This window comes from Rutilus rutilus (assembly GCF_951802725.1).
Source record: "Rutilus rutilus genome assembly, chromosome: 10".
Lineage (NCBI taxonomy): Eukaryota > Metazoa > Chordata > Actinopteri > Cypriniformes > Leuciscidae > Rutilus > Rutilus rutilus.
The window spans coordinates 11,601,828-11,613,843 of record NC_140215.1 but is presented as its reverse complement, the minus strand read 5'-3'; the positions used below and the strand labels follow the sequence as shown (position 1 = coordinate 11,613,843).

The 12,016-nt window shown below is 36.8% G+C and overlaps 1 protein-coding gene across 1 annotated transcript; it reads left to right on the top strand.

Moving 5' to 3' along the window:
* The first annotated feature begins 749 nt into the window (after positions 1 to 749).
* Positions 750 to 11,653, top strand: atp1a1b (ATPase Na+/K+ transporting subunit alpha 1b). Its single transcript, XM_084421182.1, has 22 exons — positions 750 to 885; positions 2,960 to 3,073; positions 3,167 to 3,226; positions 3,324 to 3,527; positions 4,416 to 4,529; positions 4,683 to 4,817; positions 4,927 to 5,044; positions 5,669 to 5,937; positions 6,020 to 6,328; positions 6,456 to 6,590; positions 6,914 to 7,109; positions 7,201 to 7,376; positions 7,458 to 7,594; positions 7,681 to 7,831; positions 8,553 to 8,721; positions 8,793 to 8,947; positions 9,022 to 9,145; positions 9,329 to 9,474; positions 10,781 to 10,911; positions 11,019 to 11,120; positions 11,206 to 11,297; positions 11,418 to 11,653. Exons 1-22 carry the CDS (start codon positions 874 to 876, stop codon positions 11,444 to 11,446), a joined length of 3,078 nt encoding a protein of 1,025 aa, XP_084277308.1. The 5' UTR covers positions 750 to 873; the 3' UTR covers positions 11,447 to 11,653.
* The last annotated feature ends 363 nt before the right edge of the window (positions 11,654 to 12,016 follow it).

The window sequence follows — 12,016 nt, the reverse complement described above, 5'->3', positions numbered from 1 at the left end:
TTAGTTCACCCCATGAAAAATGACTTACTCACTCCTAAGTTATTCCAAACCTGTATGAGTTTCTTTCTTCTGTTGAACACAAAAGAAGATATTTTAAAGAATGTCCATAATCAGACAGTAGACGGCACCCATTGACTTCCATAGTAGGAAAAATATAGGCCTACTACGGAAGTCAATGGCTACCGTCAACTGTTGAGTTACCAACATTCTTCAAAATATCTTCTTTTGTGTTCAACTTATACAGGTTTGGAACATCTTAAGAGTGAGTAAGTAATGAGAAAATTTTCATTTTTGGGTGAACTAACCCTTTAAGTTGTTTGCGATCATATTCTTGCTGTATTTATACTGTTAATACTCTTAAGTGTAGCCTACATTTCCTTATAGGCTACCCCTGTTATTTAGATTTATTTTTGTGCATTATAAGATTATGACACCGTACTGTGTCATTGTTATGTGTCAATGTCATTGTTTTGTTTGACTTACAGATTAATATATTGGTCAATTGTATGGTTTAACATTCAAGTAAAAGTTTTTTTTTTTTATTCCAAGCTATTGAAGTGACAAGCTTTGTCATATTTATAATAATTATTAGAGTAATATAAAAAGTTGCAAAAATAATATAAAACGTTCTCAGTGGATTCAAAGTCAAACCTTGGATATTTCACTTCTCTCCACTTGTGCACACACAAAAACACAGACACGGGGTATACACAGAGTTTGCTCTCTTCCTATTGGTTGTTCAGTTTTTACACAGACTTGTTATCGAGTTTCGCATATGAGTTGAGCTGCAGCAGAGGCGCTGCTGATCTGATGCTCTGCTCCAGACATTAGAAAGTGAACATAAAGTAGCACAGTCTCCGTTCACAAGCGAAAATGGGAGTTGGGGTAAGTAAAATATGTTTTAATAATAATATAATACGCGTTTCATTTTAAGCATATTTTATATTTAGATTAATGGAGGTCAAGATGCTTTTATGACAGTTATTTTCAGAAAAAAAGTATTATATTAAATATCTTAAGTTTGCTGGTGAATATAGGCTACTAGATAATGAAAACTTAATGGAATAAAAATGTCAGATTCTGTGTAGTCATTATGTATGTTGTTGGGTTGTGGAGTGGTTTATTGTTTCTTATTCTATGACTGCATTGTATATTTCAGTTTGTGGGAGTGTAGTAGGCTGTATGACCTGTGGAGTGCATGCAGTATTACTATTCATAGCTTTTCCCGGCCATATTAGCATACTCAGTGAGGAATCATGATTTAAACTGTGCTTCCACTGTTCAAATTTATTGTAATTGTTCTTGCGCAATGTAATAGTTGCACGTGGTCGTACGCACTTCCTAAAACTAGTTCCACAGTCACAGGCTGTTGTTTCTGAGTGGAGTTTTCTCTCCTCCCCTTAAGAACATGGTGTGCTTTATCTAGGTCAGTACACCAGAATTACCTCAAAACATTCTAATCCTTTTTAATAAGAATAGAAAAAAGATGTCAACATGTAGCTGCTTGCCTCATGATGTGCTGCACCTATTTTCATGGACTCATAGGTTCTCTCACTGTACAACCAAACAAATGTGTTTGATTGGGTGTTAAGTGGGATTGATTACAACTGATGAAACATGTTTTATTCTCACAAACAGTTGCTCCCGTTACACTCCTGTGTGTCACCTTGAAGGTGGCAAAACATTATTGCCTGAAGCAACAATTGCAGTGAACTTTGGTTGACTGGACACAGCTAAATAAAACATGAGTACAAGTCTTGTGCTAGTGTTTATCTGTGAATGTGTGACTCTCACACATATTCTGAGATTAACTAATGATACTCCCACCGTTGCCTACTCATGTTCTCTTTTGGAGAGGAAATGTACTGAGGGAAAAGGCTTTGTTGCCTCTGCTAATTTCTTTTCATTGGATAGAGGCCAAGGTGACATAGTTGCTTCGATGTCCCTAGTTGAGACTGGCTCTGTGCCACAGAACATTTTTAGACTTGTTTGTTCCATGTATTAGATCATGTCCAGAGAAAGCTGATCCCTTCAATATACATCAAAGACCCTTGAGAAATCGGGAGGTTGGCAGTAAGTTGAATGTGTTTTAGTAATCAGATAGTTGGGCTTGCCCTCATGTTCACCACTTGATATATGATATAATAAGTAATAATGGGAAAACATGCATTTAATATATATAGTTTGCATTATATACTGCTTCATTTTCTTTTTAATAAAGGTATAGTTGACCAAAATTTTTTTATTCTGTTGTTATTTTCATCAACCTTCATGTTGTTCTAAACTTATGTGATGTCCGCAGAACTCAAGAGAACATTTGAAGACTGTTTTCTATCCTCTTTTTGACACAGTTACAATGAACGAGACCTAAATCGCCCAAGCTTCAAAAAGGATGTAAAAGCACCAAAATGTCTCAAAAGTAGTCTGTTCAACCACTTTCCAAGTTTTCTGAAGCCATACAAATCATTCTTTTGAGCCAGATCTTTCCAGTGAATCTGTTGGTACAATTACAAGAATCAGTCTGATTTGGTTCTCAATTGCAATTCACTGATGCAACGATCTGGTCGCAGCTAACTTCCTGGTCGAGTTAACATTCTATTGGAGGAGAATATTATCCGTGAAAAACAGTGTAAATGGCAGTCTGTTTCTCACCTAAATATATTGTATGACTTCTGGCAAGTGGCAACTTGGAATATAGCACACAAGCGTACAAACCACTTTTATGGTGTGAATCCTTTTTAGAAGCTTGAAGAAAGCATGCATGAAGTAATTGCATGAAAAAGAGCAACCAGCACAGTCTTCACAATATCTCTTTTTGTGCTCCACTGAAGAAAGATAGTCATTTCATTTCGTTTCATTTCATTTATTCCTTGGGTGAATTATAACCTAACTCAGTAAACAATTGTCACAGCCAAGAACTCCTAAAGTTATTTTTTAATGTTTCAAACATCTATTTCAGGATGGACGGGACCAATATGAGCTGGCGGCAACGTCAGAGCAAGGAGGGAAGAAAAAGAACAAAATCAAGAAGAAGGAGAGTGATATGGATGAGCTGAAAAAGGAAGTGAATTTGGTAAGTCTTTACTTAAAGTTTTGTTTCAGTATAATACACTCTGATCATTTTTCTGAAATAGACTGAAAAATCTTGGAATTATATTTATTTCAGGATGATCACAAACTGACTTTGGAAGAGCTCCACCGTAAATATGGTACAGACTTGAGCAGAGTAAGTCCTCCAAGTGTTATTCTCTCTTTTATAAAATTACTCTTAATAAATCACTAGTGAACAATAACTAACATTGTCTTCTCTGTGACTTCATCAGGGTCTTACAACCGCCCGTGCGGCAGAGATTCTGATCCGTGATGGACCTAATGCCCTCACTCCACCTCCAACTACCCCAGAATGGGTGAAGTTCTGTAAGCAGATGTTTGGAGGTTTCTCCATGCTACTGTGGACCGGTGCCGTTCTCTGCTTTCTTGCATATGGCATTCAGGCAGCAATGGAGGATGAGCCTGCCAATGACAATGTGAGAGGCAATGCTGAAAAATATGTGTGTTCCTTTATAGGGTTGCACGATGTAACGACCAACATATCGGTATCGGCCAATATATGTTAATTTTTAATGTTATTGTTATTGGCCTGATAAGAACATTTAGCCTAAAGTCGATAAATAAAAGATTATTTCCTACAGCTGAGACACTTCAGATGCGTTCTGTTCGCCATGAAGCTTTTAAATTGCTTGAAATATGATTGGAATCACTTCAAAAAAGGAAAATGCTGTTAAATGTGCAACATGTGGAGCGCAAGTCTGTCATTTAAAGGGATAGTTCACCCAAAAATGAAAATTCTGTCATCATTTACTCACCCTCACGTTGTTTCAAACCTGTAAGAATTTATTTTTTCTGCTGAACACAAAAGAAGATATTTTGAAAAATGTCTGTAACCAAACAGTTGATGGACCCCATTGACTTCCATAGTATTTTTTTTTCCTACTATGGAAGTCAATGGGGTCCATCAACTGTTTATTTACAGACATTTTTCAAAATATCTTCTTTTGTGTTCAGCAGAAAAAATTAATTCTTACAGGTTTGAAACAACTTGAGGGTGAGTAAATGATGACAGAATTTTCATTTTTGGGTGAACTATCCCTTTAAGCTACATAAAATTATAACGAGAACATAATTGTGTGCTTGGGACATGGCTTTTAATGTTGAGACTTTTGTTTTTGTAATCAGGCTCTCAAAAACTATATAAAAATTTGGATTTATATTTATCGGCCAATATATCAGTTATCGGTTTTCAAATATAAAGAATTATCGGTTATTGGTATCAGACAAATTTTCATATTGGTGCATCCCTATTCCTTTCCTGGATGTATTATATCTAATCGTGTCTATCTCTTTGTGCAATGCAGCTTTATTTGGGAGTTGTGTTATCAGCTGTGGTGATCATCACCGGATGTTTCTCATACTATCAAGATGCTAAGAGCTCAAAAATTATGGACTCTTTCAAGAATTTGGTTCCCCAGGTACATATTTCTTCCTAATTTTAGTCCTATTTTTTTGCCATTCAGTTGACCAGGTCTTTAAACCTAATAAACTAATCTACAAGCTTAAATGCATTGTAGTTTTGTCGTCTTATGTGTTTTTTGTTCAGATTATAAACTTTTTTTATTTTCTAGCAAGCGTTGGTTGTCCGTGATGGTGAGAAGAAGCAAATTAACGCTGAAGAAGTGGTGGTTGGTGATCTGGTGGAAGTAAAAGGTGGTGACAGGATCCCTGCTGACCTGAGAATCGTGGGCTCACATGGCTGCAAGGTTATTATGAGCCTGTATTTCTTACTTTACCTGATCAGTGTAGTGTGAACTTTTCCTTTCTGTGGCAGTGGCATCATGTAAGCATATCTTTTAAATTGGATGTTTTAAGGTGGATAACTCCTCTCTGACTGGAGAATCAGAGCCTCAGACACGGTCCCCGGATTTCTCAAATGATAATCCTCTAGAGACCAGGAATATTGCTTTCTTCTCCACCAATTGTGTAGAAGGTATTTTATATTCTCATTCACTACAGATGTTAAGTAAAGTGTTTCACTACTATTCTCATAATTCATTGTAAATAAAGTCAGAAGTCATATGCTCACCAAGGCTGCATTTACAGTTTTGATCAAACATACAGTAAAAACAGAAATACTGTGAAATATTATTACAGTTATAGATCATTTATATATACAGTTATATATATAATACATTATTATAGTTTAATTTTTTTTTTCAAGTTTAGTATATTTTAAAATGTAATTTTCAGCAGCCATTACTCCAGTCTTCAGTGTCACATAATCCTTCAGAAATCATTCTTAAATGCTGATTTGGCACTCAATATATATATATATTTTTAATTATTATTATAAATGTTGAAAATAGTTGTGCTGCTTAATATTTTTGAGGAAACCATGAAACTTTTTTCAGGATCCTCTGATGAATGAAAAGCTCAAAGAACAGCATTTATTTGAAATAGACATTTTTGTAACATTATAAATGTCTTTACTGTCACTTTTGAACAATTGAATGTGTTTTTGCTTAATAGGAATTAAAAATGTTTTAATTTATTAATTATTTTTTAAAACACAAGCCTGATACTTTGGTTGTCCTCTGCTTCTCATTTGTTTTAGGTACTGCACGTGGCGTCGTCATCAGCACCGGAGACCGTACTGTAATGGGCCGAATTGCAACACTTGCGTCTGGCCTAGAGGTTGGGCGCACCCCCATCTCCATTGAGATCGAACACTTCATCCACATCATCACAGGCGTGGCTGTCTTCCTGGGTGTCTCTTTCTTTGTTCTGTCTCTCGTTCTTGGTTACTCCTGGTTGGAGGCTGTTATCTTTCTTATTGGCATCATTGTGGCCAATGTGCCTGAAGGTCTTCTTGCTACAGTCACAGTAAGTTAATTCAAACTTGCTTTGTTTGAAGGTTAGGCCCTTATATTTGCATGACACCTACTCTCTGTTTCTCGTTCTTTAGGTTTGTCTCACCCTCACAGCTAAACGTATGGCTAAGAAAAACTGTTTGGTTAAGAACCTTGAGGCCGTTGAAACCCTGGGCTCAACCTCAACCATCTGTTCCGATAAAACTGGCACATTAACGCAGAATCGCATGACTGTAGCTCACATGTGGTTTGATAACCAGATCCATGAGGCTGACACCACAGAGAATCAGAGCGGGACCTCTTTTGACCGCAGCTCGGCCACCTGGGCCTCATTGGCACGTGTTGCTGGGCTCTGCAACAGGGCTGTGTTCCTGGCCGAACAGACCAATGTGCCAATTCTGAAGGTTTGTTTTTGATGTGATGGATAGATAGGTTTGTATTTGATGTGATAGATATATGTATGTCACCTCTTCATTGTGGAAAGTGTAAGATTTTAAATGAAATATCTCACTTGTGTGTTTAAATGTTTAGAGAGATGTTGCTGGGGATGCGTCTGAATCTGCTCTGCTGAAATGCATTGAGCTTTGCTGTGGATCAGTGAAAGAAATGAGAGAAAAGTACAACAAAGCGGCGGAAATCCCTTTCAACTCTACAAACAAATATCAGGTACTGGATTTAGGATCTCTCAAAATATTGCAAAAACAATACAGATTCTTATTTGGAATGCAAATAAATAAAGAATATATTTTTTAATAATAAAATATTATTAAAAATAATAAAATAATAATAAATAATTAATTGGGTCTGTGTTGAATTGTGAATTTACAAAAACATGAAGCTGTTACTTCAAGCATGGTAGGAACATTCTTTTGTGTGTTTTTTTCTTAAGTAATCACACTAAATAAAAATGTTCAAAGGACAGCCTGAATTTTCACATACTATTAATAAAATACATCTCATTTGAAATGATCTGATGCTTGCTTTGGTAGCTGTCGGTGCACAAGAACCCAACTGGTGGCGCAGAGTCTAAACACTTGCTGGTCATGAAAGGAGCCCCGGAGAGAATCCTGGAACGCTGTGCTACTATATTGATCCAAGGGAAGGAACAGCTTTTGGATGATGAAATGAAAGAATCCTTTCAGAATGCTTATCTGGAGCTTGGGGGCCTTGGAGAAAGAGTTTTGGGTAAAAGAGAAAAAAAACTGCTTCTTCAAATAAAGGTTGAGAGTTCGCCTGAGCTAATTGTGGACTGATCATTCACGTTCTTCTCCAACAGGCTTCTGTCATTTCTTCCTCCCTGATGATCAATTTCCAGAAGGTTTCCAGTTTGATGCTGAGGATGTGAATTTCCCTACTGAGAATCTGTGCTTTGTGGGTCTCATGTCAATGATTGACCCTCCACGTGCTGCTGTACCTGATGCTGTAGGCAAATGCAGAAGTGCAGGAATCAAGGTAAAGCAGAGATGCGAGTCCAGCACATGTGCTGAATTTATTACATAATTATAGTTTACACAACTATTTCTGAACTATTAGGTTATCATGGTAACCGGTGACCATCCAATCACTGCAAAAGCCATAGCAAAGGGTGTTGGGATTATTTCGGAGGGAAACGAGACGGTGGAAGACATTGCAGCTCGCTTGAATATACCTGTCAATGAGGTCAACCCCAGGTATCACAGTGTGTTAGTTTTACTATAAATGTTACTGTAACTTGCCTTGACATAAATCTCAAAACTCAGTGAATGTCTTTTTTCAGAGATGCAAAGGCCTGTGTTGTTCATGGCGGAGACCTGAAGGACCTCACGGCTGAACAGCTAGATGATATTCTGAAGTACCACACAGAAATTGTGTTCGCCAGAACGTCACCACAGCAGAAACTGATTATTGTTGAGGGGTGTCAGCGACAGGTACTAACTGAACTTCTGAATATACCTTAACAATGGGTTTTGGACCTTTATACATCAATTAGACAGACTGTTTAGAACAGTTGATTCCATAGACCCCAAAATTTGGTGATGGATCCCCTTTTTAAAATAAAAAGGCAACTAAGTATTATGTGCATTTAAAATGTTGTTTTCAATAAGATTTTTTTTAAAAGAAATTAATATTTTTATTTAATCCCGAAAAAAAGTTTCCACAAAAATATTAAGCATCACAACTCTTTTCAACATTGCTAATAGTAATAAATGTTTCTTGAACACCAAATCATTTGGTAATGAAAATAAGTTGTTTGCAAAATTAAATGGTTGAGTTTTATATTGTTACTTTAATGATGCCAAGGCATTATTTTTTTTATTATTAAAATGTACTTTTGCAAATTATTATAATTTAATTGTTTTATTTTAATACTAATATTATTATTTGATATACATACCTGAAGATAATTAAACCATTATTTTGTATAATCTTTTTTATTTTTTGCTAAACATTGTTAAGCATCTTTACAAAGAATATTGCCTAAAAAGATAAAAGATGGAAGGACTTTGGGGTTAAGCATACTTAACTAATATCTTAACATTTTTCTAATTTATCCTAATATACAAATACAAGTTTTCCATTCACCCCTTAGAAAATAGTAAGCAAATTGCAATACTGAGTTAATGTTAAAACATAATTTCTGTTCCAAAGGGAGCCATTGTGGCTGTAACAGGGGATGGTGTGAATGATTCTCCTGCACTGAAGAAGGCTGATATTGGTGTTGCTATGGGCATTGCGGGCTCAGATGTGTCCAAACAGGCTGCTGACATGATCCTGCTAGATGACAACTTTGCCTCAATCGTCACAGGCGTAGAAGAAGGTACGGTAGACATTTATTCATATCTTCTCAATGTTGCGGGCTCTTCTATTAATGTTTTCTCTCCACACTAGGGCGCCTGATCTTTGACAACTTGAAGAAGTCCATTGCTTACACCCTGACCAGTAACATCCCTGAGATCACACCCTTCCTGTTCTTCATTATCGCCAACATTCCCTTACCTCTAGGAACTGTTACCATTCTGTGTATTGACCTGGGAACAGACATGGTCAGTGCAGAACACACTGGGTTATTTTCTTTTTCACACTTGCTCTTTCTACTACAAATTATTTTGTTTTCAAGGTCCCTGCTATTTCTCTGGCATATGAGGCTGCTGAGAGTGATATCATGAAGAGACAACCCAGAAACCCTAAAACAGACAAGTTGGTGAATGAAAGACTTATTAGCATTGCATATGGACAGATAGGTAGGTGGCCATGTTGTGGCTTTGTTCTAGTCGTCTAAATGGTTAGCATTTTGTTAGCATGTTGAGAATCCAATTCCAAGTTTTTGCTGACTAACATGCTACCATTTAAAATCCTTAGATCATGTCAATATTGCTTTACAATTGTAAAAAGAATTTCATGCAAGATCTTGTCTGGTTCTACAGGTATGATTCAGGCTCTGGCTGGATTTTTTGCATACTTTGTCATTCTTGCCGAAAATGGCTTTTTACCATCAAGACTACTAGGAATTCGTGTAGGTTGGGATGACAAATATCTAAATGACCTGGAGGACAGCTACGGGCAACAGTGGGTAGGTATTATGAATTATGTAACAGTTGTGAACCATGATTTGCTACATGCTAGTTAGGGGGAGAAACATTGTCATTCTAGAGAGCATTTAATTGGATAAATGTCTGTGTTTTGTGTCAACAGTATTGCTCTATTTTCCCACAAGAGTAAGGCATTTTAAAATGTATAATGAAATACATAAAAAATTAAAGAAAGTGTTACGTCACACGGTAGTGGAAATAGCATGAAGACGAAGATGATAATTATGATCTTTAATAACAAAACTCAGGAACCAGGAGAAAACCACACTAAACATTAACAAGAACAGATGAAGACTGAGGGAGAACACAGGGTATAAATACACAGAGCAAACAACTGGAACTAAATTAGATAATTAACAGGACACAGGTGAAGGAGATGACTAATTAGACTGAGGGGAAAACTGGGGGTGCTTCTCAATTCTTATTTGTGCATCCTCGTTACCTTTCCTCGCTTCCTTTCCTCGCGTCTCAGTTCCACCCCCTGTAGGAAACTAGGGAAGGCTGCATGGAGGAATCGAATGAAAGCTTTTTTTATACATTGGAATACTTGATCACTTGAGCGTCACTTCACTGCGTCGTCAGAAGCGCTCAAAGGATCTGTCCTTATGTTATTTAAGTTTGGTTATTTAAGAAATTTATAATAAATAATAATAAAGCAAGATACCCTGTTGAAATATGTGAGATATGTGGTTTATATAAACTGCAAAGGTAAAGTATAAATTCAAATGATTGTGACCTATGTAAGGGGGAGGAGAATTGATAACGTGCGTCACGTTTAGTCGATAAAACACTTCCGCATAGGATAAACCTGTGCATCCTCGCTCATAGCGCCTCTCTGGAAGCCTCCTCACTCCTCGATCCTCGACTCCTCGCGGTGCAGTTAGAGAATTGAGATGTCCTTCAAGAAGGCTGAGCTCGATCGGTTTCCGGGTCACAGGATGGAGGACGGAGGAGAGAGGAGACGAGGAGGGATATTGAGAAGCACCCTGGGTCACAGGACGAAACCAAAAACACGATGAAACAAGGGAGACAGACCATACAGAAAGTCTCTTCTGCTTACCAAGGCTGCATTTATTTAATCAAAAATACAGTAAAGGGAGTACAATTTTCAGCAACCATTACTCCAGTTTTTTTAAGCTGAAGCGTACATCTGCTAAAATTGAAATGAAATCATGAAATAAAAATGTGGGTTTGGGGGCTATTATACAACTTGTTGAATTTCATGAAGTCTTCTTAAGCAATACTTTTAGATTAGTGTTTTACCAACACAATGTTATGTTTTCTCAGACATATGAACAGAGAAAGATTGTGGAGTTCACTTGCCACACAGCATTCTTCGCCAGCATTGTGATTGTGCAGTGGGCCGATCTGATTATCTGCAAGACCAGGCGGAATTCTGTCTTCCAGCAGGGAATGAAGTGAGTCTGGGTGAACAAATGAGCTCTAAATGAGCATAAGCCACATTCTTGAGGAGATTTTCATTCAATTATTGTCTATTTACCACATTTTTGGCCTACAACTACAGGAACAAAATCCTGATCTTTGGATTGTTTGAGGAAACAGCACTAGCGGCGTTCTTGTCTTACTGCCCTGGCATGGATGTGGCTCTCAGGATGTACCCACTCAAGTAGGCTAAAATGTATTTGTATAAAACAAATATACAGTTATTTCTTGCCTGCTTCTTTGGTTTATGTTCTGCACTCTATATACAGGCTCAGTTGGTGGTTCTGTGCCTTCCCATACTCTCTTCTCATCTTTATTTATGATGAAATCAGAAAGCTTATCCTTAGGAGGAACCCTGGAGGTAATCTGCACCCTTGTTCTAACCAATTGCACTGTATTGTATATTGTCAATCGTATCATTTTCTATTTTCCAACTGTAGAAATAAAAAAAGTTTTTTTTCTTTTTTTTCTTTCTTTGCAGGTTGGATGGAAAGAGAGACATACTACTAGACCATCATGTTAGCACAACTTTAGTGAGTTATCTTTGTGGCGTAAGAGTAGTTTTTCTGCTCTGAAATTAACCTGTACATTTAAAAATATTTTTATATAGAACAACTGTAGTACTGAGATTCTGCTGACACTACATGCCATGCTTAAGATAGACTTGAAAAAGTTTTTAATTGTGTAATTTGAATAAACTGTGTCGACTTCACTAAAGATGTGGTCTCGTTCAATAACTTCTTGTCTTGTATAGGTAACAGTACGATTTTTTTATTTAATTTTGTAATTATCTTGTTGGCATAGAAGGACTTATGGTCAATATGGATTTATAAAACGGTTAGTTCTGGTCCTTGATTCTGATTTGTTGAGCCGTGTTTGAAGTTGTTTTAAAATTCCCGAAAACATACAGTATCGCTGCGCCACTGAGTGTGTATGTTGCTACGTCTGTGTTGCTTGGCAACCATTCCGCTTGCGAAGCACAACTGTTTCTGAGGAACTACTTTGTTTGGCGGAAGAATAATATTTTTATTCATATAATTACATATTATTTGCTTTGTTTTATTTTATGAAACCTTGCTA